Source organism: Calliphora vicina, chromosome 2 (assembly GCF_958450345.1).
Source record: "Calliphora vicina chromosome 2, idCalVici1.1, whole genome shotgun sequence".
Classification (NCBI taxonomy): domain Eukaryota; kingdom Metazoa; phylum Arthropoda; class Insecta; order Diptera; family Calliphoridae; genus Calliphora; species Calliphora vicina.
The window spans coordinates 34794789-34816855 of NC_088781.1; the positions used below are offsets into that span (position 1 = coordinate 34794789).

At 28.3% G+C, this 22067-nt stretch overlaps 1 protein-coding gene across 1 annotated transcript in view; it reads left to right on the forward strand.

Annotated features, from left to right (window-relative positions):
- Nucleotides 1-21272, forward strand: part of LOC135952449 (ATP-binding cassette subfamily G member 4) — a 38863-nt gene extending 17591 nt beyond the window's left edge. Inside the window, exons 2-7 of the mRNA XM_065502393.1 lie at nt 1905-2022; nt 11465-11654; nt 16344-17168; nt 17232-17400; nt 20356-20456; nt 20541-21272. Coding sequence (XP_065358465.1) covers nt 1905-2022; nt 11465-11654; nt 16344-17168; nt 17232-17400; nt 20356-20456; nt 20541-21041 — 1904 coding nt within the window. The 3' untranslated portion in view covers nt 21042-21272. The remainder of the gene's footprint in view (nt 1-1904; nt 2023-11464; nt 11655-16343; nt 17169-17231; nt 17401-20355; nt 20457-20540) is intronic.
- Nucleotides 21273-22067: the final 795 nt, after the last annotated feature.

The window sequence follows — 22067 nt, forward strand, 5'->3', positions numbered from 1 at the left end:
CTTGAGTGGGACCCTGGAAAATCAGGTTTTCATAATATGTTCGTAAGTTATCTAACAAAACTCAAAACTCTTCTTTGAGAGGACATTCTAAAACATAAACCACCTATGAATTTTTATCTTGTTACAAACATCATGATAAACTCATATTTAAATTGGTTGATCATGAACACACTATTTTCAACATGAGAATTTTAAGTTAAGCTTTTTTTGCACAATAGGGTTATTTTTTTATTCTCTTGAATTAAATTTTCAAATAGACTATACAACTTCTAGTCATTCTCGAACCTTATAGATATATTTCTTAATTAAACAAAATGCAAAGATTTGAACAAAAAAAATAAGACGCTTTGCAGAATTTTATGAGCAATTTTGTGAACATAACTGAAGGTTGATGGTGTATCCAAAATATAAAACACAGTTGGTTTCTTGGCTAAAACTAGTTAACTAGTTTAATTAAATGGTTTTATTATTGTTATTATTTTTGGTTTTTATTGTTATAATTTATGTTTCTCAACATTTCGCAACTGTGTTTTTTATTACAGTTTTTAATGTTATTTTTAATAATATTAAAATTATTAAAATTTTCAAGCATTTAAACACTTAACTAGTGAGTTTTTTCAAAACATTATTACATGACTTTTAATCAACAATTTTTATTTGTCATATTTTAATTACAATTTCAGTAGTGTTGTTTGTTTTAATTTTTTTTTTTGTTTTAAAGAAAAATTGTATTTGTTATTTAAGTTTGAATTTTGTTTCAAATCTATTTTATTTCAAAAAAACAATTGCCGCATTTGGCGTATATTTTTCGTCAAGGTCGGGTAGTTTTTCATTTACTCCACTTTATTTCATTATCGTTCCATTGTGCATACAAACGTATTTGATGCGTTAAGGCAATAATTATATAAACTAAAAATACTTTAAAGTAAATATACTTACTTTATACCGGTATGAATGAGTATTAGCCAAATTTAGCAATTGCTTTCAGTAAAAAAAAAACTGAAACTAAAACAAGTCAGGGTTTTAATTTTTATTCTGCACTTGTATTTGCCACAACATTTTGTTATATCTCTATATGTTTATTATCTTTTTCTATATTTAAAGTTTGAAATAAGAAACCAAACTTAGTAACAAGTCTTGCTAAAGAAGTGTTTTGAAAAACACTCTTAAAAACAAAATTGTACTATTTTTTGAATTTAAATTAAATTTTATGTGTGGAATCAAATTTATCAGTATAATAAATAAATTCAAATTTTGCGAAATATTGTGAAACATAAATTTTATTTTATCTATGATATTATGTGATACATTTATAATTTGTTTATTGCCTAATGCTCTTAATGTGCAAAAACTAGAGAAACATGTAATTATTCGCTAATTCAATTCTAATAAGGAGTGCTTACGATATAACTGTGAACGCATTTATGGTTATAATATGAAAGCAAAAGAGAAACAGAGTTATAATCGGCAGACCCGTATCAAGAATACCTTTTAAATACAATTTGTACATAACGAGAAAGTAGATATCTTAGGGTAATAACAAAAATAAGGGGATTAGTTAAAAAAATTTACGAATTTTTGTTTTTTAAATGTGTTTAAGAAATTTATTAATTTTTTTAATTTTATTGTACACAAATCATGAGTTTTAAATAATAAGTGGGAATCTTAGAAATATAGAGTTTATAAGGGGGTTAGTTATAATAATTCTACACTTGTTTAATGAAAACTTAGTGAAATAATTTTTATTTTAGCTTTCTGTACAAAAGTCGTGAATGAAATTATATTAAGCAAACATTTTGTTTAACTCTCTTAATAACAGATAAATTGCAAACTATTTGATTTTGAAATAATATAAAATATTTAAATATAGTACTAATTTTTTTTAATTTAACTTTCTTTTTTAGATGCCAAAACTATACTCAAAGGCGTCAGTGGACGTTTACGATCAGGTGAACTCACTGCCATTATGGGACCATCTGGAGCTGGCAAAAGTACCCTGCTCAATATTTTGTCTGGCTACAAGTAAGTTAATAGAAAATAAAAAAATATTGTGAAAAACAAAATAGTAGTAACCTTATAAAATATGAAATTTGCAGCAATTTTTTTTATTAGTAAATGTTAATTCCATAATACTTACACTCCACCATTTAAAATCGAAATTATTATAAATTTGAATGCATAATTAAAATTACACATCCTAACACTCGTTTCAACATTGATGCCCATTCACACACTCAATAAAGTACAAATATTTATTTCATTCGAATTAATTTTGCTCATGTTCCTTAAGTTTTTAAATGGTTACAGTCTCAAATCAAAATTATAATTAAATATGTAAAATTACACATCTTCAACACGTCTCAACATTCACACATTTAAAAATAACTAATAAATAGAAGAGTGATTAACATTATTAAAACAAGAGAGTGCTATTTACTTAAAATCTAATGAATAGTTTATATTGAAAAGATGGCCGATCTGAACTGAACTACTGGTAGAGTAGAGAGAACATAAGCTGTCAGAAAATGAAATTGGTGACCAACCTGTCAAGTCATATTCTGAGGGGGACCTTGTATGGGGACTAGGGACTATGGTGGCCCGATTTTCCCCACCCTTTTCAGTTGAATTCCAGAGTACTTAAACTAATTTGTACAAAATTGGATTGCCGCTTAATCAAACAGTATTCGAGGGGACATTTGTATGAGGGCTAGGTGAAATCATGGACCGACATTGCCCATTTTCAATTCCAAACAAACCTTATCAACAGAGAGTATTTCCCAGCTAGCTCTTTTCTTTTGGGCCCTATCGTGTTTTCAACAGAAAGACGGACATAACTAGATCGTCTTAGAATCTTATGAGGGGGAATTTCATGTCAAGTGAACCAACTTTTGAAATCGATGTCTACCGTTCGGGATGAAATTTTCACCAAGGTTAGTTCTGTTGGATAATTTCAGACACAATTTTCACCAAGATCGGTGGAGAACTCTTTGAGTTAGAGGGGGTCAAATTTTGACATTTTGGGGAAGCAGGTATTTTTTCCTCATCATTTAACTTATTACCTATTGTTCTTAGCAAAATGTGTTCCAAATAGTTTAGATAGTTATTTTTTAAATCTTTCGAAAAAAAATTAAAAAAAGAAAATAAAAATTTTTTTAAATTTTTTTCCGAAATCAAAAACTTTTTTAATTTTCTTTATTTTTTTTAATTTATTTATTTTCAACAACCTATCCTATTGGCCATAACCGGTCATAAATTTCTACTTAAATTTTTTTTTCATTTTTAATTTAATTAAAAATTTTTTAAAAATGGGCCTTTTTTCTCAAAAAAAGCTTAGATATTTTCCCTACAAAACACTTATTTTGCTATATATCCCACTTGCATCCCACTAAGCGACCGAAGAGGTCTTAAAGGAATAGACCTCAGCTTACTTTTGAGTAAAAAAAAATTTAAAAAAAGTAGGCCCTTTTTGGAAAAAAATGATCGGAAAAAATAAGTAAAAAATATTTCTAGAGTTACAACATATTTTGATAGATATTCAACTCGCATCCCACTAAGTGACCAAATAGGTAATAAAGGAATATACCTAAGCTTTCTTTTGAGCAAAAAAAAGAATTAAAAAAGTGTCCATTTTGAAAAAAAGTCAACAAAGTTGTTAGTTTTGCCAAAAAAAAGTAAAAAATTTTATGTTTTGAGTTACCAAACATTTTTTTGATATATATCCAACTCGCATCCCACTAGGCGACCAAATAGGTCTTCAAGGAAAATATTTATGTGTCCTTTTTGAAAAAAATTAAAAAAAGTTTTTGATTTCGGTAAAAAAAAATTAAATTTTTTTTAATTTTTTTCGAAAGATTGAAAAAATAACTATCAAAACTATTTGGGACACATTTTGCTAAGAACAATAGGTAATAAGTTACATGGATGAGAAAAAAATTTTGAACTCAAAGAGTTCTGCACCGATCTTGTTGATAAATTGTGGATAGTAATCCAATAGAACTTGGTGAAAATTTCACTTGACATGAAATCCCCCATATAGTTTTATGGGTCTGCGATGAATATTGCGATGTGTTACAAGCGGAATTGTTAGTTTTTTTTTTAATTTTAATTCTAATTTAATGAGCTCGAGGTCAGATTTACAAAACTTCATTTTTTAAAAAAATTTTCAAAATCCTTTATTACGTAAATAAAATTTTACACGCATTGGCATATTTTCTATAAATTTTTCATTAACTTTTTTTCGGAATACTCTCTCTCTCGTGCTCAATCCGCTGTTAAAGCTCTTACAAATTGGTAGGAGTTAATCGGTATTGTTTCAACCGCCAATTCACGATTCACTAAAAATTCTCAAAGAAGTAATTTTTCAATAGGATGGTGACCCAATGCACACGTCAAAAATCGTAAAGAATGGTGTTCCTAGAAAAATTTCTTATTAATGCAGTTATCAACTCAATGTCTTGAGTTCAATTCTATTGAGAATTTTTAGTGAATCGTGAATCGCTCCCCATTGTTAATTGTACATTTTTCGATAAATATGCTACACAATGAAGTAGTGAAATGTCAAAAACAAATAACAAATTAAAAACATTGTAAAAAAAACACCCTTTATAAATGTTCACCAAATTTGAACTAAATCTGAAGATCCTGATAAGTAATGGCATAAATTAGATATAATTACTCAACGTTCTATTCAATGGATTTAAATACTTTAAAAAGAGTTCACTTCTAAAAGATTTAAAAATTTCAAGAAAATAATTACCTGATTTTTTCCATCATTAAAAACTATTTAGTTATGTCATTGACTCTATGTAAAATAAATACTACCTACATACATACGTTCATTTCCAAATAAAGCTTTCCATTTTTTTTTTAATTTTATTATTATTAAACGTATTTATCAACCGTAAAGTACAATAAACTTTTTCTAACCTTGTGCAAAAACATAAACAACCATTAAACATTCAAAGAAAGCGAAGCACTCAAAAAGTGTTTTCTTCTTATCAATAACAATAATAAAAAAAAAATTGGTGAACAATTGATTAAAGACCCCTTATAAAAAGACAAACGAACGACATTGTAAAATCGAAACCCTTTACGTTTGCTTGGTTTTATTTGTTTATTAAAAAAAAAGAAAAGAACACAAGTGAAATGGCCACAATTTGTGGTAAAATTAAATTAATAATATTGTTGATAAGACACATTAACCATAAATAAATTACGAACATGTTGTTAGAGTGGTCAAATATTCACATGGGAACAAACAAAAATAATAATAATACAAATGGATGTATACATACTTATGGGTGTACTTTAAACTACAATAGTACTTTTAAAAAGTACCTTAGATGAATTAATCATATGAAATATAAAAAAAACAAGTAGAAAAATATAGTCTAACTAGTCACACCTAATGATACTCTACACTAGGGAAGGCAAATTGATGTTTGAACACATTATGGTAACAAAAAGTACTTTTTTAACAATAAACTTATATCATTGGTATTATACGAATAGAAATGTCATACATATGAGGAGCCGCAGAACAAAAAGTACTTTTTCGAATTTTTTTAAAAATTTATTTTTTTGGTATTTTTATAATATTTAGGTTGAAATCTTCTAGAAAAATCTATTTCCCAAAATTTTTAAATTTTCAAAAAAGTTCCTTTTGTTCTGCGGCTCGTAATATTATTTCAATAACATTTTTCAATTAATTCTTCTTCTCAATCACTGTATTTAATCAAACTGTATGCTTTTAATTCGTTCTTGAGCCATAAATAACATTTCAAACGTGTCTTTTTTGTGTTTATTTATATGTACAAAGTTCTTTCGACTGTGTACTTAAAAATTCTTATATACAATTAAAATAACACAATTTTGTAATAAAAACTTGTTGCTTTTAAAACATTTCCTTAATGGACATTTAGAAATTAAAATTTTTTATGCATTTATACGAAATTAAAATTAATTTAACATACAAACAACATTTCTATATGAATGTGCTGTTGGTTTTTTTTCACAAAATGACCTGATTTTAATTTGTGTCTGAAGAGTCTGTAGTTTGTATTTGATTTAAATAAAATTTAAAAAAATTTAGCTTTTATGATAAGAATTTTTTCCATAGCCCTGAGTATGACTTCAATAAAGCCAAGATATAAATATTTCAATTTCAAATTTTTTGTGAAAAATTTATCTTAAATGCTTGGCTATTTATTTTTTAAACTTTTAGCTTAATATATTTCTACTACTGCTAAAACCTGTCTCTTTAATTACTCACTTTAGTTTTCTTTCTAATTATCCACATTTTGAGAACTAATTTGTGGCATTAGTCGAGTGTATTTAACTTATACCAAACTTCAATATATAAAATAAACTTGAAATAAACATCTAGAAATATATTTCCTTTTAAATTCTTACTATTCAATTCGTATTAATTTAAAGCAGCACTATTATGTTTCTAATCAATTAAAGTCAAAAGATCATGTGCAAAAACAAGTTTATAAATATTTGTTTATAATTTATTTTTGCATTATTCAACTAATTCGAATGAGTTTTGAATTCGAAACGAATTTTGTACACCCTTTAATAGGATTTGGTTTCGGAAATTTATTTTCAGTATTGTCACCTGTAAATGCAATTTTACACAATAAAATAACTTCTTAGCACAAATGCATATTTTATAAAACTGTTTAAGAAACCATAGAATGTAATTTCTACAAAATATAAAAGGTACCATCTAAAGAATGACAAAGTACCATAAAGGCCCCCAAAACCTTCTTAAGTCATATCCTGTTTTTGTGTTTTTATGAAGAAAATACAAAAAGTTATGAAGAAAATACAAAAGTACCATTGACAGAAATGTAAATGTAATATTTCAACTTCTTTGTTTCCGATTATTACCTCACTATCTATTCGTTCCAATTTATATATTTATACCCTACACCACCATAGTGGGGAGGGTATTATGCGTTTGTGCAGATGTTTGTAACGCCCAAAAATATTAGTATACCGACCGACTTAGAATCACTTTCTGAGTCGATTAAACGATGTCCGTCCGTCCGTTCGTCTGGTTGGATGGCTGGCTATCAGGCTGGCTGGCTGGCTGGCTGTCCATGTAAACCTTGTGCTCAGAGTACAGGTCGCAATTTTGAAGATATTTCGATAAAATTCGGTACATATTATTTTTTCGGCCCAAGGACCAAGCCTATTGAAACTAGCTGAAATCGGTTCATTATTTCACCTAGCCCCCATACAAATGTCCTTCCGAAATTGGACTTTATCGGTCATAAATGTTTAATTATACCCTTCACCACCATAGTGGGGAGGGTATTATGCGTTTGTGCAGATGTTTGTAACACCCAAAAATATTAGTCTAACACCCACCTTAAAGTATACCGATCGACTTAGAATCACTTTCTGAGTCGATTAAGCGATGTCCGTCCGTCTGTCTGGTCGGCTGGCTGTCCATGTAAACCTTGTGCGTAGAGTACAGGTCGCAATTTTGAAGATATTTCGATCAAATTTGGTACATATTATTTTTTCGACCCAAGGACCAAGCCTATTGAAACTGGCTGAAATCGGTTCATTATTTCACCTAGCCCCCATACAAATGTCCTTCCGAAATTGGACTTTATCGGTCATAAATGTTTAATTATACCCTTCACCACCATATTGGGGAGGGTATTATGCGTTTGTGCAGATGTTTGTAACACCCAAAAATATTAGTCTAACACCCACCTTAAAGTATACCGATCGACTTAGAATCACTTTCTGAGTCAATTGAAGTCTATTGAAACTGGCTGAAATCGGTTCATTATTTCACCTAGCCCCCATACAAATGTCCTCCCGAAATTGGACTTTATCGGTCATAAATGTTTAATTTATATACAGTGGGGAGCTCTAATGAGTACATGTTTCTATTTTGTGCACTTCTTATGGAATAAAAATAAAACTAATAAAGCAAATCCAAAAATTTTTTCTGTCATTTATTTTATGTCTAATATGTAACAAAATGAATTACAATTCAAAACAAAAAACATTCAGTTATAAATAAAAAAACAGACAAAACTAAAATAACTCGCATGTACTCAATTTTGCACCACACAATAACTTTAGGGAAGAATTGCATTTTTAAAAAAAAAATTCAAAATCCTTTATTACGTAAATAAAATTTTACACGTATTGGCATATTTTCTATAAATTTTTCATTAACTTTTTTTGGAATACTCTCTCTCTCGTGCTCAATCCGCTGTTAAAGCTCGTACAAATTGGTAGGAGTTAATCGGTATTGTTTCAACCGCCAATTCACAATTCACTAAAAATTCTCAATAGGATTGAACTCAAGACATTGAGCTGATAACTGCATTAATAAGAAATTTTTCTAGGAACACCATTCTTTACGATTTTTGACGTGTGCATTGGGTCACCATCCTATTGAAAAATTACTTCTCCTACAGGATTTCCTCTTTTATATACAAAAACGTGATGATGAGACTACAAAATCGGTATGGTGAGTCTGCAAAATACGCAGATGGTTTTCTTTTCCCATTATTTCATTGATTCCTTGCATTGGTCCAAGGTGGCACCATATAAAGCAACTCCATATCATTACCGTGTTATACTGTTTCCTTACTATGTCACTAATTTTGAAAAAATCGGCGAAATAATGAGTTAAGAAGACTATCTGCGTATATTGAAGACTAATCATACCGACTTTATAGACTTGCCATTCCGATTTTGTAGATAAGAGCGCCAATCATGTCGATGAAGTTATTTTACAGCAGGACGGCGAATTAAAGCACTCATGAAAAACTTTGAAAAATGGTTTAGTGAGCAAAATTTCTACCGAAATAGTGTCCAGTTCGATATACCAACCTGAATACGTAATCATCTTTGTATTTGTCACATTCATCTTTTGACTTTGTAGATTATAATGCTTATCCTGCAGAAGAAGTAATTTTTCAATAGGATGGTGACCCAATGCACACGTCAAAAATCGTAAAGAATGGTGTTCCTAGAAAAATTTCTTATTAATGCAGTTATCAGCTCAATGTCTTGAGTTCAATCCTATTGAGAATTTTTAGTGAATCGTGAATTGGCGGTTGAAACAATACCGATTAACTCCTACCAATTTGTACGAGCTTTAACAGCGGATTGAGCACGAGAGAGAGAGTATTCCAAAAAAAGTTAATGAAAAATTTATAGAAAATATGCCAATACGTGTAAAATTTTATTTACGTAATAAAGGATTTTGAATTTTTTTTTTAAAAATGCAATTCTTCCCTAAAGTTATTGTGTGGTGCAAAATTGAGTACATGCGAGTTATTTTAGTTTTGTCTGTTTTTTTATTTAGAACTGGATGTTTTTTGTTTTGAATTGTAATTCATTTTGTTACATATTAAACATAAAATAAATGACAGAAACAATTTTTGGATTTGCTTTATTAGTTTTATTTTTATTCCATAAGAAGTGCACAAAATAGAAACATGTACTCATTTGAGCTCCCCACTGTATGTATCTCCACAAAATCCGCTCCAAATAAGTCTTATATATACAAAATTCATGTCACCAAATTTTGTTACGACCGGTCTATAATTAGTCATAGCTCCCATATAGATCAGCTTCCGAAAATCACTTTAACGTGCATAAATCGCTTAAAAATGTTGGTATACTCACAAAATTCAACATAGTAAACTTTCATATAGACATAAAACACACGACCTAATTTCATGGTGATCGGTCCATAATTCGTCATAGCCCCCATATAAGGCCCACTTCCGATAATCACTCAAAAATATAAATTATTGAAATTTTAAAAGAAAAATGTTTTTGCTCTTTTACTTAGTGTAGGGTATTATATGGTCGGGCTTGACCGACCATACTTTCTTACTTGTTGTTTATGAAGAAAATACAAAAAGTCCAATTGACAGAAAGAAATAGCAATATTTCAAACTCTTTGTGAGTGATTATTACCTTTCCAAGGAGTATTTATTCGTAAAAACCGGTCTCTAAGGTTGTTGTTGTAGCAGCAGTAATTGCTGAGTTGACAGCCCTTGGCCGAGTGAACTCGGGTCATTCCGGTGCGTAAAACCGGCTGTCGTGGGAATGGGTCTCTATGGTAGAGCCATTCGGCCATACTTCAATTAGGAAAGCATATATGTGTCCAATATCCGATTTCTAGGTTTATTACTTTAGTAGATACAAAAAATATTGGGTGTGTGATTTAAAAATGCGGGATTTTTTTAAATTTTTAGCTTTTATTTTGAAGCATTTGTACAATATAAATTTATTCAAAGTTAGCTTTGATCGTTTCCCCTCTTTCTGGCAACATAGGGATTCTGAGCCAAAAGAACTGCTCATCTTGTGAGGTCACGAACGAATCAAGCCAATTTTGGATACCCTGTTCTGAATTGAGTGTCTCAGAGAGAGCGTTCTGCATCGATCGAAACTCCGAGGCGAGTGAGGCAAAACTTCCCAACCACTTCTTTCTAAATACTTAGTTTTTAAAAGGTATTACAACATGTGGTCGAGTGTTGACATGATGGAATATTACGGATTCGTGTCTGGCCGTTTTTTGGCTAATATTTGCTTCAAACGAATCAGTTGTGTTCTGTACAGATTCCCTGCGATGGTCTGGGTAGATTTCAGCAGCACATAATAGATAGAACTCTTTTGCTCCACCAAATACAGATAATAACCTTAGCGGCGTGAATATTTGGCTATGGCTTCTGGTTGGCTGGGTTTCAACGACTTTCTGGCTGGGTTCAACGACTTTCAGCTTCAATTCGTATGGTACGAAATTTCCCTGATTTTGGATTATTCCTGTAGCTTGCAAAGATTTTAAAATTGCTGATTGTAGAGCTCCCAATGATTTTGTGAGCTCTTGTTGAATTTGATAACAATCTTCATAGAGTAATGCCTCCAATTCTTGGTCATCAAACTTTTTTATCTGACCTGGGCAATCTTTGTCTTCCGTGTGAAAATCACCACTTCTGAACCGTACAAACCATCTCTCGCACATTGAAACCGATGTAACACATTCACCATAAGTTTCGGTGAGCAATCGGTGTGCTCCAGCGTAACTTTTTTTTCCATTACAAAATAGCATAAAAAATGTATTGAATGTTTATTCTATTAAAATTTGTTCAATGTTTCTTCAATCTGTTACAAAAAGGATTCAGTTCAGTCATTTTGTGAATGATTAAAGACATATTTTATATCACATTCATTTTCATTTATGGATTATATGAAAAGAAAAAATTAAACAAAATTGCAAATATAATTTGCAATTTCTCCCTTTATCTTCTTAGTTGCAACAAACCCCATTAAAATTTAATGATCATTTTGTTATTATATAAATTAAGCTTCTAGTTATTACTACTTTAATCTTATTTACATTAATCTTATTTTAAAACACACTAACTAAAACAATTTTAACTTTATTTTTGCCTCATCTTTTCTTCTCTTCCAGAACCAATAACATAGAAGGCAGTGTAACAATGAATGGTCATGAGCGTAACATTAGTGCATTCCGTAAATTATCCGCCTACATTATGCAAGACAATCAATTGCATGGTAATCTGACCGTACAAGAAGCCATGACAGTGGCCACAAATTTGAAATTAAGTAAAAAATTCACTAAACCAGAAAAAATGTCAATGGTAAGTAATAATTTTTTTTTTACTTTTTTTTAAATGTGTTAACGCAACTGAAACGCAGCAAAAGAAAAAAAGAAAACTTTATTTAAGCACACACTAAACAGAAATAACTGAACAATTGAAAATGCTGATGAAAGCATTTTAAAATTGATCATGAAGTTTTATATTTAAATGGTCAGTAGGAAATATGAGAGTTTAATCGAGATGTACATATATTAGAGAGCACCAAAAATTAAACCTTAGATAGTGAATGTCAAAGGTAAAATTTTGCCATATTTATTATTTCTAATGAAAACATAGCGAAAAATTATATATTTTTGGTTGGATTATTGGGAAACATTAGAAGAATATATCATAAAGTTCAACATTTACAATAATAGTGGAATACTGAAAATTAACCCATAAACACACTTGGTCCCAAAATGACCCCAAACTTTTAAAATCAGAAGCATCTCTGATGAAATCATAATTTCTTATAATTAAATTATTCTTAACTAAATGAGAATTATATTGTTTCTTTGTACTGGTAAATTGGTTCAAATTATAAGTGATCGATAATACATTAACCTTCAGAGGATCTTGAAATTTACTGACGTTAACGATCCTCGGGTCAAATTTGACCCAAATAGAAAATTGACATTTTTTCCCCCAATTTTTTTATAAAAAACCTCACATTGACATTAGAAATTAAATATAAGTCACAAAATATCAAACACTCACTTTTTGAAAAAATTCAATTTTAATTTCAAAATGGGTCAAAATTTTTTTACCATTTTTTTTTTCTAAAAACCTAATGTAGTTGTTGACATTTGAAATTAAATAAAATTCATAAAAAATCAAAAATATCAACCACTCACTTTTAGAAAAAATTAAATTTTAATTTCAAAATTGGTCAAATTTGACCCGAAGATCCTATGAAGGTTAAAAGCCAATTACACAGGGCAAGAAAATAGATAATATTTTAGAGACTTTTTAACCACTACACAATTTTGATGTATTGTGGTTTCAGTAGTACAAATATAGTCCAAATTTTAAGAGGTTTTTTTAAAAAAAATTTGTACGTAAAATTTTGATTTTTTGAAGACGTTTCTCCACATTATTAATGATTACTCAAAAAAGTTTAGTCCGATATTATTAAACAAATAAATTTATATATCATTTAATCCATTTATATATTGTGTTTTAATCGCCTCAGTAGTTTCGGAGTTATAATAACAAATTTAAGCAAAAAATATATTTTTTATGTGAAAATAGCTATTTTTTGTTTTAAAAAAATCATGAAAGTCCGAAAACGGCAGAAATTGTTCAGGTTTATTGCTTTATAGCAAAGCCACATATCATAGCAACAAAATGAGATATCGATCATAAAAATCGATTTATTCTTTTAAAATTTATTCACAATTAAGTGAATTCGCTAATTTTCACAAAATTTTAGTTTTTCGTTTGATATACATAAAACTGAGTTAATGTTCTTCTTTCGATTGATTGAATTTTGAAAATATTTTCCACACTCTATAAACAAATTTTCAAATATAATTTGGGTTACAATCGGCACAATATTTTCGGAGTCATAATAACAAATTTAAGCAAAAAATATTTTTTTTACTTGAAAATAGCAAATTTGTTTGTTTTAAAAAAATTATGAAAAATCGAAAACGGCAGAAATTGTTCAGGTTTATTGCTTTTTGTTTATTGCCACAAGTAATAGGAACAAAACGAGATACGGATTATACAAATCGATGGATTCTTTTCGAATTTATTCACAATTAAGTGAATTCGCTCATTTCACAAAATTTTAGTTTTTTGTTTGATATACATAAAATTGAGTAGTTAATGTTCTTCTTTCGATTGATTGAATTTTGGAAACATTTTCCCCATACCATGTACAAATTTTCACATATATTTTGCGTTGCAATCAACTTAGTACTTTCGGAGTTATAATAACAAATTGCAGCAAAAAATATATTTTTTACGTGAAAACAGCTAATTTTTTTGTTTTAAAAAAATCATGAAAAATCGAAAACTGCAGAAATTATTATATACAGAAGTGCCACATAAAATCCGTACGGATTAAAGCGAGCATAACTTTTAAATGAAACAACGTATGTTAACATTTTATACATGAAATTCAAGGTAATTTATTAAGCTTTCAAAAAATATAACTGTATGTTTATGTGTCTTTATTGCGAATAAATTTTCTGGATTTTCTTCTTATGCCTCCCATTAATAGCTGCACAACTTTTCTTCCCACTTCTTCCGTTATTCCAGCATAATTATTCCACTTTGTTCTCATCAAAATCTGGTTATTTACTGTACCTGCACTCTTTTTCACTTTACGTTTAACCATTGCCCAATATATCTCGATTGGACGAAGATTTGGGCAATTTGTTTAATTGGTGTGTTTTGGTATAAAATCAATATTATTCTCATTATACCACTTCATAGTTGTATTTGAGTAATGACAACTTGTCGTTGAGTATTGACAACTTGGCTAAAACTTTGTATCAGATGTTTGTTGTCTTATAAATGACAGCAATCGCTTTTCCAAACTCTCTTTTTATATATAATTCTGAAAATTCTTTAAAAACATGTCTGAAAAGCTTGGCTCTTCAAACCGCTTTGATTTGATTGCCTGCCAAATTAATATTTTTTTTCAATTTTACGTATTCATATTTAAAGGCCACACAACCTCTAGCTACCGAGACGTAAAAATTTTGACCTGACATCTGCCGAAAATCCGATTTTGGCTATCTTTTAACCAGACAAAATCGGATTTTCTAGATATTTGTGCTCAATTTTATCCCTAGCTTCATTTTCCATTGTGTCTACACTTTTTAAATATAAACATAATGACTTGCAATTCATTGTAGAATAATGGTAGATTTGTTGTTAAAAACGTATGGAAATATTTTTCCATTTTGATAACAGGGGGCGTTGTTATGATTACTATAGTGCGTACGGATTTTAAGTGGCCACTTCTTTAAACGGATTAAGGTTATGTAAATCTCAACTTTTCTTAATTTATTTTAATAGCATCGGATTAACCCTTTTTGAGTTATCATTAATTATGTGGAGAAATGTCTAACAAACTGTATAATTTTACTAAAAAAAATTTAAAAAAATCTTTCATAGAAATGAAAAATTTTACCATTATTCTACTTAGGTAGCAATGATGCAACAAATCTATATAATGGTTAGTCAAGCCTTTTTTGCTGTTGACCTGTGTTATTGCTAAACTATTTCTAAGTAATACTTAAAGTATATAGTAGTCATTACAAAGTATGTTAAGCAATAATGTCTTGTCCCTACACAATATTTTGGCTCTCTAGATATTATTTTAGATATTTAATTTATGTTCGAAGTTCGAAGAAAAATACTCAAATAAATATTTCTGTAGATTCTTTTGATTAATAAATTTCAAACAAGTTTTTGTTTATTTTTTTGCTTCTGCCAACATCTCTTTAAGTGTTTTTTTTTTGTTTTTTGTTATTTTTCTTTATTAATTATAATAAAATTTTGCATTTAATAAAATATACAAACAGTACGTCATCATACAGACATCACTTGAAATCACAACAATTAAAAAATCGTTTGTACTAGTCATATTCAAATTAAAAAGTAGACGTTTCGATTCCATCTACTGATTTATCTATCTACAATGTTTAAGATTCCCTCGCCATTAGTCTGCATTTTGGCTATAAAACTTTACTATGCACTATAATATCGATTTGTTTAAAAACTTCTTTTTAATGTTTAAGGTTTTTTCTTAAATAAATTTGTCTAATGACTGTTCACATTGTTTATGTTTATAACCAACCAACTATAAAATTTGCTCGTTTAAATCTCAGCCAAACTGCAAACAAACAAAAAACTATAAATTATTTCCGTAAAACTGATGTCTGTTAGTTTAATTTGTCATATTTTTTTTTAACGGAAATACATATTTTGCATTTCTTAGTTATTTGTTTGTTTTTAGTGTTAGTACTTGCTATAGAAACACGAGCTTCATTAGTTAAAAAAAATGTTTTAAACAATTTATCTCACGTTTTCAACGAAAGACAAGTAACAAAATATCAAATAGATACTTGGTGAATATAATCACTTAATCATAGATGTTAGAAAGTTGCGGTTAAGATAAATTTGTTTTATATTTACAATAATGTTTGACAGCTAATGATGATATTCATCTTAATGGTATTTACGAAACCCATTGTAATGTTGTACTTCGTTATAGGAATTCTTAATGAAAATAGAACAAGACAATAAAAGTCGAAATAATGATAGAAATCCAAGATAGTTTTAGAAATGTTTTTCTAGTTTTTATACAAAATTGGACGTAGACCCACAAAATCTAGACCCTTAGAAGAATGACTTTTTTCGCAAATATTCTTTGTTGAACGGAAATATTCGGTATTGAAAATGTGAATACAAAAACAACACTATGATTATGTCGGAGTTCTTTCTAGTTTCCGCTCTATGTCTGATATGACCTACCTTGAGACCTCCTGAGAGTTCTTTGAGATCCATTAACTTGAATACTCCTCAGCTACGCCTATGTGAAATTTCATTTAAATCGAATCAGCCATTTAGAAATGGCCCCAATGTGATATAAGTTAGTTGCAAACTTAAACACTTTTTTAACACTTCATTTCATAAAACTCTGCTAATTATTTCCAAACCTTCCTCTTTCAGATCGACGACATCCTTTTGACCTTGAGTTTAAGCGAACACCGCAACACCTTGACACGCAATCTTTCGGGCGGTCAAAAGAAACGTCTTTCAATTGCCTTGGAATTGGTTAGCAATCCACCCATCATGTTCTTCGATGAGCCCACATCCGGTCTTGACAGTTCCACATGTTTCCAGTGCATCAATCTATTGAAAATGTTGGCCGAAGGTGGTCGTACCATTATCTGTACCATACATCAGCCCTCGGCACGTCTCTTCGAAATGTTCGATCAATTGTATACTTTAGCCGACGGTCAATGTGTGTATCAGGGTAGTACCAAACAATTAGTGCCTTTCTTGTCCACCTTGAATTTGGAGTGTCCCAGCTATCACAATCCTGCTAGTTACATTATTGAGGTGGCATGTGGGGAGCATGGTGATCACACCAGACGTTTGGTGGATGCCATCGATAATGGTAAAAAGGATATACGCTCGTCGGCCGATTATGCTAGCTTAAAGGCACGCAATGATTTGTTAAAAGTACAAAATCTTAAAGCCATATTGGACAAGAATGATGTGGCCAATTCGACAAGTGGAAAATATGAGGATAATTTAACTTTAAACAATGGCATACTTAAGGGTAATTTGGTGAATGACATAGCCAAACAATCACCGGTAGTGAGTACAAACGAGAAAGGTGATGCCATGATTGAGCTGGAAAAGACGGATAATTGTACGACTGCATTGTTGTCGGCGGAAATAACTTCACCCGAACGTTATCCCACCTCGCAATTTCATCAGTTTTGGGTAGTACTAAAGCGTACTTTACTATTCAGTTATCGCGATTGGGTAAGTGTGTTAGAGAGTTTATTTGGTAGTTTTTTTTTAATAATTTTTTGTTTGTTTTTTTAGACTCTCATGTACTTGCGTTTGTTTGCTCATTTATTGGTTGGTTTCCTGATCGGTGCTCTCTATTATGATATCGGTAATGATGGTGCTAAGGTTTTAAGTAATTTGGGTTTCCTATTCTTCAACATGTTGTTCTTAATGTACACTTCAATGACAATTACGATTTTATCATGTAAGTATAAGAAAAACGAAACTATCATAGCATACAAAACAAAATGATATGATTCAAAACCAAATTTTCAATATTATAAAATGGTTTAATTGTAAATAATTGTAAAACCTATGTACACAATTTTTCATTGAAATTGAGAAAATTCCATATGAATTTTAAAATTGAGAAATTTGAGATAATTCCAAATAAAATTTAAATTAAGAAAATTCCAAATAATATTTAAATTGAGAATAGTCCAAATGAAGTTGAGAATTTCAATTTTAAGTTAAGAAAATTAAATTAAGATTTTCAATTTAAAGTTGAGAAAATTCCTAAAAAAATTGTGAATTTAAAATTGAAATTGATACATTAAAAAAGAATTTTTGAATTTAAAATTGAAGTTTGGAAAATTCGAAACAAAACTGAGAATTTAAAATTGAAATTGTGAACATTCCAAATACATTTTATAAATTAAAATTGGAAAATTCTAAATTGAATTAAGAATTTCAATATTATATTGATAAAATTCCAAATAAAATTAAGAATTTCAAATTGAAATTGAGAAAATTCCAAATGAATTTCAAATTGAACGTGAGAAAATTCCAAAAAAAAAAATTCAGAATTTCAAATCAAAAATGAGAACATTTCAAATGAAATTCTGAAATTCCAATAAAATTTAAATTGAAAAATTCCAAATAATATTTAAATTGAGAATAGTCCAAATGATGCTGAGAATTTCAATTTTAAGTTAAGAAAATTAAATTAAGAATTTCAATTTAAAGTTGAGAAAATTCCAAAAAAAATTGAGAATTTAAAATTTAAATTGAGACATTAAAAAATAATTTTTGAATTTAAAATTGAAATTTAGAAAGTTCGAAACAAAACTCTGAATTTGAAATTGAAATTGAGAACATTCCAAATAAATTTTATAAATTAAAATTGGATTATTCTAAATTGAATTAAGAATTTCAATATTATATTGATAAAATTGAGAATTTCAAATTGAAATTGAGAAACTTCCAAATGAATTTCAAATTGAACGTGAGAAAATTCCAAAAAAATTGAGAATTTCAAATCAATATTGAGAAAATTTCAAATGATATTCTGAAATTCCAAATAAAATTTTAATTGAGAAAATTCCAAAAAATATTTAAATTGAAAATAGTCCAAATGATGTTGAGAATTTCAATTCTAGTTAAGAAAATTAAATTAAGAATTTCAATTTAAAGTTGAGAAAATTTAAAAAAAATTGAGAATTTAAAATTGAAATTGAGACATAAAAAATTAATTTTTAATTTAGCAAATTCGAAACAAAATTGAGAATTTAAAATTGAAATTGAGAACATTCCAAATAAATTTTATAAAATAAATTTTGAAAATTCTAAATTGAATTAAGAATTTCAATATTATATTGATAAAATTCCAAATAAAATTGAGAATTTCAAATTGAAATTGAGAAAATTACAAATGAATTTCAAATTGAACATGCGAAAATTCCAAAAAAAAATTGAGAATTTCAAATCAAAATTGAGAAAATTTCAATTTCTGAAATTGAAAAAATTCTAAATTAAATTAAGAATTCCATAAGTATATGGACAAATTTCCAAATAAAATTGAGAATTTAAAAATGAATTTTAGAATTTCAAATTGAAAGTTAAAAAATTCAAAACTAAATTGAAATTGAGAACATTCGAAATTATTTTAGAAATTAAAGTTGAAAAATTCTAATTTAAATCAAGAATTTCAATATTACATACATGATAAAAATATAGAAGGTAGTTTCAATCAATATTTTTTTTTTCAAATAAGGTTTTTTGAAGTTTCCTTATTTTGTGAGCATTATAAAAAGCGTTGCCATATTCCTAAAAATGATTTTTATTTTAGAGAAAATTTTTACATAAAATGTGTAATTTATAATTTAGTATTTCAATAAAAATGTATTAAGTATGTTGTGTTGGAAGTTAATGTATTAACTGAAATATTGCTTTTAAGGAAATGGTCGGAGCACACCATTGGCTCTTTTGGCAAATCTTCTTCGCAAATTTTACATACATCCAGCCACTGTTGTCGTTTGTTAGGTAATGTAGGGACTTTAAAAAAATTTATATTTGAATTTTTGCAAAAATATTTGGTATTTTCGCAGTTGGGGAAAATGCAACTCATGTTTGTTAAATCTTAAAATAATGTTCACAAATTAGCTTTGAAATATTTGAAAATGAAAATCTTACCTTTGATCCCAATTTCATAGTAAATATTTTTTATATTTTTTTTAATATTTTTCAAATTAATGAAAATTATGTATTAATTTTTTCACAAACTTCAAAGAATATATGGGAAAATTTTTAATTAATATGGTATTACTATTTTAACGAAAACGTCAAAATCCTTAAGCATGTCAGACGTAGAATTTTAAAAAATAAAGAGAGAATGAAACTACCTTCTATTTTTCTACTATGATTACATATATGGATAAAATTTCAAATAAAATTGAGAACCATAGAAATTTCAAATGAAATTCTGAAATTGAAAAAACTATTTATTTTATAGATTTTATTTGAAATTATCAAAATTGAAATTCTCAATTTCAATTATTAATTAATTTCAATTATTAAATACACATAGATCGGAAACTCTTCTGTCAAAGGCCTAACTCAGTTATAAAAGACCTAACTGATGAGAATGTACTAGAAAAAATAACTACATTTGTGAAACACTCGTACATATGATTATTATGAGTAATTTGTTTGCTTGAGTTTTTTTCTAGTTTCCGCTCTATGTATGATTCTCTGTGTTTCATTTTATAACTTCATGAGAAGTATGAAATTTGTGAATATTGGAACATTTGTATTTTTGTTTTATAAAATCAGTCCCTTCCTTTTTTGAATAATACAATTTGTTTGCTAAATTTGACCATTAAATAAATGAATTTAAACATAAATCTTATAATTTTTTTCTAAAACTTTCTTCCTCATATAGTCCCTCTCGAAATGCCGGTGTTGCTGAAAGAAAACTTTAATCGATGGTATTCATTAAAGTCATATTATTTGGCTATATCGGTAGCAGATATACCATTCCAGGTAACAAACATAAACAAACTTTTTATCCATTAACTTTCTGCCTAAAAACAATTAACATAACAATATTTCTTCTATTATTTCCAGGCCATTTTCTGTATTATTTACGTATCCATAGTTTACTACTTCACGTCACAACCATGGGAGCTGTTCCGTTTCTCCATGTTCTTGGGCGCCTGTTTGATGATCTCATTTGTAGCACAATCGGTGGGTTTGGTCGTAGGTGCCGCCATGAATGTACAAAACGGTGTCTTCTTGGCTCCCGTCATGTCTGTGCCCTTCTTATTGTTCTCCGGCTTCTTTGTGTCCTTTGATGCTATACCCGTTTACCTAAGATGGATCACATATTTGTCTTACATCAGATACGGTTTCGAAGGTACCGCCTTGGCCACCTACGGTTTCGGTCGTGAGAAACTAAAGTGCTTCCAAACCTACTGTCATTTCAAATCGCCCATGACCACTTTAGAGGAATTGGATATGGTTAATGCTGACTATACTTTGGATATAGTGGCTTTGGTTGTTATATTTGTGGTCTTAAGAGTGTCGGCTTATCTATTCTTGAAATGGAAGTTGAAGACAGCTCGTTAAGACTATTTAACGTACAAGAATTTAACAGAAATTTAAGAAAATTATTTTATTATTTTTTGAATTATTTAAAAAAAGGAAATCCTTAAGATTTTCCTTTGTTTTTTTTAGTTTGTTTTTATAGTTTTTAAGTAAAATTCTTGCTCTGCGATTATGAAAAGAAAACAAAAACGTGATTTAATTGTTATTTTTTAAATAAAATATGAAACAAAAAAACTTTCGATGAACAAACAACCTTTTTTATTTATTATAAATATTAACGAATAAGAAAAGTGTATTAAATTATTAAAACGAAACTGAAATTTTGTGTTACCAAAAATAAAAGAAAAGCTAAATTGAATAAAATGCCAAATTATGCCTTAAGCTAATAAACAAAAGAATACAATGAGTTTTATAAACAAAATTAAAAAAAAAACTGTCAATTTATAAAAATATGGAAAACAGATTTAAATTTTTAGTTGTTACAACAAAATTTCTGTTGTTGCAAACAATAAAACAAGAGTTTAGTCAGTGTCAACAAAAGTTTTGTTATAACAAGTAAAATTTAAATTATATTATCCATACTCATTGTGTTTCATTTATTCAATTTCAATTTAAGCTACTCCATTTACATTGTCAATATGGCTTATTTATTAAAAAATATACACACATAAAAAATATATCTAAAATAACTAATAAATACAAAAGAAACATACAATTAAATTATTATTTTTTAATTAATTTAAGTGACATTTGGTATACAGTTTTAATTTCTTCTATTTTATTTTTCATAAAACTATTTTAGTATAATAATAACGTGATGTTTTAGGGAATTGTTGATTATTTTTTGATATACGATTTACATAAAAGAAAATTTAAAATTAATGTACATTTTTTATAGAACACAATAACCTTTAAAATATATTTGAATTGTAAATTAAATTTAGTTGTATTAAAAACAATTTTTTTGTAGTATTGTATACTCTACTCTTTTTTGAAAATAAATGTACATATATTTTGTGGATATAAAAAAAAAATTAAAAAAAGGTG